Source organism: Dendroctonus ponderosae, unplaced genomic scaffold (assembly GCF_020466585.1).
Source record: "Dendroctonus ponderosae isolate FM_Combo_2020 unplaced genomic scaffold, Dpon_F_20191213v2 Dpon_F_20191213_1, whole genome shotgun sequence".
In the NCBI taxonomy this organism is placed as follows: Eukaryota; Metazoa; Arthropoda; class Insecta; order Coleoptera; family Curculionidae; genus Dendroctonus; species Dendroctonus ponderosae.
This window is the reverse complement of record NW_026017110.1, coordinates 63,403,389-63,409,044: the sequence shown is the minus strand read 5'-3', so window position 1 is coordinate 63,409,044 and position 5,656 is coordinate 63,403,389. Positions and strand designations below refer to the sequence as shown.

Below are 5,656 nucleotides of genomic sequence, written 5' to 3'. Positions count from 1 at the left end.
TATATGCTACATATATTTTATTAATTAATCCTGATAATTAAATGGTTTCTTATTTTAGTCGTCAAAATTTTTCTCTAATGTCTAATGCACAATTTAAGCTGCTAAAATCTGTAATGACACCAACTTCAGGATTTTAAAACGTTTTACCTACATAAATAGGGCGACAACATTTTCATGGAATATGCCATGCATCAATCAATGTACCTATCTGCTTCACGAAAATGCTTATAGCAACGAAAATCAGAGTTGATATGTAGATAAACATCCAATATTCCACTTTTTGAAACTGTTTTTGATTGATTAGTGTCGCTTGCAGGAACTTTAACAATTATGACAATTTTATGAAGCAATTACAAAATATCACCGATTGATCGATAAGACAACTTGCACAAGAATTGCTACTTTTAACATTACAAATTACCTGTGCTTATTTTTTAGGGTTCAGTCAATCTTGAATAAAAAAAAACAAATTACACATTTATTTATCCCGTATGCTCTTTGCATAAACATAAGCAAACAATTTATTAAATGGAGGCATGCTAATTACTTAAACTGAGCTCTGTAATTTGTTCAATTTATCATTTGATGATTTTAAAGGAAACAGTATAATTTAAAAGCAAACAGCACCTGTACAAAACGTCAAATTAATAATATTTACTAATTAGGGAATGCTTTAATTAAAAGGGTAAACTGCTCCAGAAACATCCACTACTTCGGATAGCGAGGTACAAAAAGTTTAACGAATTTAATGTTCAGGTTAAAAAAGCTGCAGGTTTCCTTAGGAAAAATTCGTAATTCTAATTTGGAAAGAATCAATTTAAAATCTCATCACACTTAAGTCATCTAACTGAAAGTCGCGATTTAATGTTGCGTTTATTTAATAACTAAATTAATGTTGTACAGAATCTGCACAATAAATAAAAAGCAATACATTAATTCATGAAATTCTTTCTTATTAAGTGTTTGCAATTTATCTGCAATAATGGTCAAATCAGTGGAAACTGGCACAAGCGAATTGTGGCATGAAACGCTCTATAGATATTTTACAATGTTAGTTTTCCACAAGTGAATTATGAGCAATGTCAGTAGTAAATGTACAAGAATAATTTTACAATGTAGCTTTAGTAAATTTAACAATATTTGTGTGTATGGCATTTGAAAGCTAATCAAGCGCTGTTCGTGATATACGCACTACCCAGTCCCATTAGATCGACATGTATTGCAATAACAGTTGGTCTGTTAGGAAATGTTCATTGTAAAATTACGTATATCACATGTGAATTTTAAGTTTATAATGCTCATTTTTATATAGATTTATATTTTTATCAAGTACTAATTTTTTTTAAAATACTCAAATGGTTCTAACGATGTTGAATACGGTAATAAAATAATAAAAAAAGCATATTCCGATAAATGTGCCTTGATTTTTAATTTAAAATATTAGCTGCGCAAACGTCTGCGTCAACGTAAATTACCCTGTATAGAGCAATGACTGTCTAGGCTGAATATTATTGTGCGCTCATTAAAATGGAGGAAAAATAATTACGAAATTCGTACGCATATTCTATATTATGTATCGTTGGCAAACCTCACTCTTATTGTGTCTGCTTCCACGTCAATTAACAAAATGCATTAATTAGTTGTATTTAGGACGCACGGGCTTATTCATAGCCTCTGTGATTTATTACTTCCTAAAATATCTCAGATTTTCGTTTGCAATTTGTAAGAAAATAAATTCCCAAACATTTAAAGTTACTTAGTTTGATAATTTGTTTCAAGGTTTATTGATGAAGCTTAAGGTTGGTAACTAATTCACTTGGTTCACAACATTAAAAGCAAATTTTCAATAATGACAGCTTATATTAATTGTGTAATAAAAGTTTCGATTGCTCCGTAAACTAAATTCGATTGACCTATTTCTGCTGCGCAATGTTAAAGTAAAGACAGGAATTTCAGAAAATGGGATAAAACAAAACTACTTTCTGTTCGATAGTATCTGCAAGGCTACAGCAAAGTTTCTAACTTCGTTCAAGGGAGATTTACTAGCTAATTTTCTTCATCTTCTCCTTGACATATTCCTATTTAATTAAATTTATTTTATATAATTTTACTTTGGCCGATTGGTATTATCAGTAGTAAAATTTGGAATCTGAAGAGTTTTAGCCAGAATAAGTAACATTGCATTTTGAGTTCTACTAGGACTAGTTAAGATTGGTCAAACTTATTATTGGCACTTTAAAGCAAGGGTCTAGGGACTACAATTTACTGAAATTTTGTGCTGAAAATACGTCCCACTCATAGGACAATAATTATTATATGTATTTCCATATCAAGATCAGATTAACGGTAGCATTAATTTCCAGGACCGCCCTGTTCTTAGAGACTGTATCATATTGATTTAGTAAATTCGGTATTCTATATCGCCAAATGAGCATTAACACAATGAGCATCCAAGGAGACGAAGATGTTAGGGCCGAATCCCATTCGTTATCTTGGCCTCTTTTGTTAACGATCTCATCCGAGATGAGCTTGAAAAAGAAAAAGGCCAAATCGAGAGGATAAATATGAATATTTTACTATGAATACATACACTTACAGCTCCATAACAACTGGTCATTCACACGAACCAATTTAATTAGTGACTAATGAAAAATGAAACGTGGGAATATATTGAGAAAAATGAAGGAAGTCAAGTCAATTCATGTTATTTATGCTGACAAAGTAAAAGATTATTTGATTTGCTATAATTTCTTCAACAAATGGTTACAGTATCTATTTTGTTATTTCAGATCTGCTCCTCTGTCTTAACAAAAGTTCATGTATTTGTATAGGTACATTTGTATATAATTTGGACGTAGAAGAAAAATTTTCCAGGATCCTCTTCAAGTATATATTTATTTCAATTAATTATATGATTATTATATACATTTAATACATAGCATTATTCAATTTAATTTCAATACGTTTGAAAATAACCATTAGATTGCTCAAATCTAATTTAACACACGAACGTTATCACTGAGCCTGACTTTAACGAGATATTTTTGTTCTTTGACTGGTGCTGAAATGCCTGATTTTTTAACGACACAAGTCATTGGAATTTGATTTCAGATAATAACTGACACGCTATACAATAATAGTATATCACAAACTTCCCTGTGATAGGCAAGAAAAATCGTCCCAATTAACTTCTATTTACAACACATCCCGAAAAGCTGCACACAGACTAATTGCAAATAGATTAGCGAAAGAAAACAATAAAACTTCTGTTTTTGTCATGGAAGAAAAATAAAAGTCAGTTCCGGTAGATTGATAGCGCAACCGAGTCAGGCTGATTATTTTACATTGAAAAGTCTAGCTCCAATGTGATTAGAGCCAGTGAAGATCATTAATAGCAATATGTTTTAAATGTTGTTGCTTTATTTAAAGCTGCATTAATGGTATAATATTATCATGAGTTAGTCACTACAAATTTTGCATTGTCGCTGATAATTGCAGTACGTTTTTGAAATATCTTTTTTTTTGCAGGAAATGTTGTTAGAGGAGGCATGGCAGGTTCATCAAATAGTATGAATTCATTGGAACAAAAAACAGAAACCCAACAATCAGCCCCAGTACAGTTAGGTTCCAGTCATATATCACAGAACCGGTTCGAGCCATACTTTGATGCTATGACACCTCGAAATATTACAGCTCTAGTGGGAAAGTCAGCCTATCTTAGCTGCAGGGTACGCAATCTTGGAAATAAAACGGTAATACTCAATAGCATGTATGTATCCGTATGTATCATTTTACTTACAAATTGAATGACTTGGAGATTCGCAATCATTCCCACGTTTTTGATCATTTAAAGGAGTCTTAAACGTTTGATACACGATTTGATTACGATTAATAACTGTAAAATTAGTTGAACCAATGTGAATAACGACTTGGGAAAATCACCCCTTGTGGAAAAATAAAAACGGGTCGAAATGTCAAGGCAGCATAAAATACCACTTGTTTTCAGATTTACGTGGCGCCTTGCATCCCAGTTCGTCTGTACCAAATACACTCGTATTGTAAATTTATATTTAAAAAAATAATCTTTTTGAGTGTAATCTAAATTAAATTAAATACTATTTAATGCTTAGTTCTCTATTGTTACAGAACTAAACATGATTTAACCTCATAAACGCACTTAAGTTAAAGGTGTATCATAATAATGGACAAGTAAATGCCAAATAATGATTTTGATTTGTTCGTTACGAGTCATTTTTTCATTAGGAAAACGAACTAAAATGACACTCAACCAGCATTGAAAAATTATCGATTCTTGTATGAAATTAGAAATATTTATAATGTAACAAAAAGAAGCAAACAATGTAGCGGCTCTGGTTAAATTTAACTCTGAATATAAATCATTAAATTCCGGGGTAAAGGATTATACTTATAGTGTTGTACTATTGCGACTCAGATGTAACACCTAAACTGGGGAATTAATTTGAGGTTGCAATTGTGAAACGACTCAGCTTAGTTAATATCGCCATCGAAGTTTCGAAAATAATCCGATTCTCTTAAATTATTCGGTAACCACTTACATAAGCGTGCACTTGTATAGGTAATTGTTCGAATTAAAAAGCATATATTTGCAATGTGTTATGTTACTCAAGTGCTTTTCACTAAAATAATTTTTTTCGCATATATCTCGACAGTGCAATAAACAGTATCGAAACATGTGGCAGATAATTGTAATGCACATGGGTTATCTGAAACTATTTATGAAACGCCACTGAATGCGTTTCCCAAACAAGATTCACCGTTTTAATTAATAATATTCATTTAATTCTAGTAGACTGCTTAGTTTTCTAAACCGCCAAATCTATTTCAATATAAACTGAGGTGAGGTGTTCGAAACTCGATTTAAATAAACCACGATGATTTACGTACGTACGTTTAACATTAAGGCGCGAACAGACATCCCAAACAGAACAGCAACTGAACACCGTTGCGACTTGGATTCGAGTCTTGAAAAGAATAGTTAAAAAAAAATACTGCCACGTGTGTTTGTGTAGGCTGGTTAGGTGCCTTAACTCGCGCAACATTGGTTGTTGCGTAACGAAGATATAATATTTTACGAACAGAAAGCATAGCGTATCAGAGATTAGTTTCTATTCTGTTAAGAATAGTCGGAGATATAGATCTACTAATCTCTGAGCGTATCATCATCGCGAGCCATTATTCCGTCCCATCAGTTCATACAAATCCTAATCAGACCAAATAAGTACTTAAAAAACGCAATAGACATGGGTAACTCAGTTAATTTTCAGGAGTTGACACAGTGTTGCCGAAATGGCTTGTTGCGCCAACCCAACGCACCGGCACAGTAACTCACCGTTGCAGTTGCGTTACAGTCATTCATTTGATAAAAGTTGTACGTACTTTCCTGACTGTGTTTCAATTCCAAAATTAAAATCAAATCCTGGGTTCTTCAGTCATTTATTGTTCATTTATCAATTTAAAAAAACGTTTCGGTGTTTTCCACCATCATCAGTTTTAATGTGTAGCGTCTCTCCTCTCCAACTCCAAATACATGCCAAGGCGTAAAGTAGCAACAACGCTACACATTAAAACTGATGATGGTGGAAAACACCGAAACGTTTTTTTAAATTGATAAATG

At 32.3% G+C, this 5,656-nt stretch overlaps 1 protein-coding gene across 3 annotated transcripts in view; it reads left to right on the top strand.

Annotated features, from left to right (window-relative positions):
* The window catches only part of LOC109541167 (kin of IRRE-like protein 2), a 46,343-nt gene that overhangs the window by 28,705 nt on the left and 11,982 nt on the right, over positions 1 to 5,656 (top strand). For all 3 annotated transcript variants that reach the window (XM_019909943.2, XM_019909942.2, XM_019909941.2), the window contains exon 2: positions 3,529 to 3,752. In XM_019909943.2, coding sequence (XP_019765502.2) covers positions 3,529 to 3,752 — 224 coding nt within the window. The remainder of the gene's footprint in view (positions 1 to 3,528; positions 3,753 to 5,656) is intronic.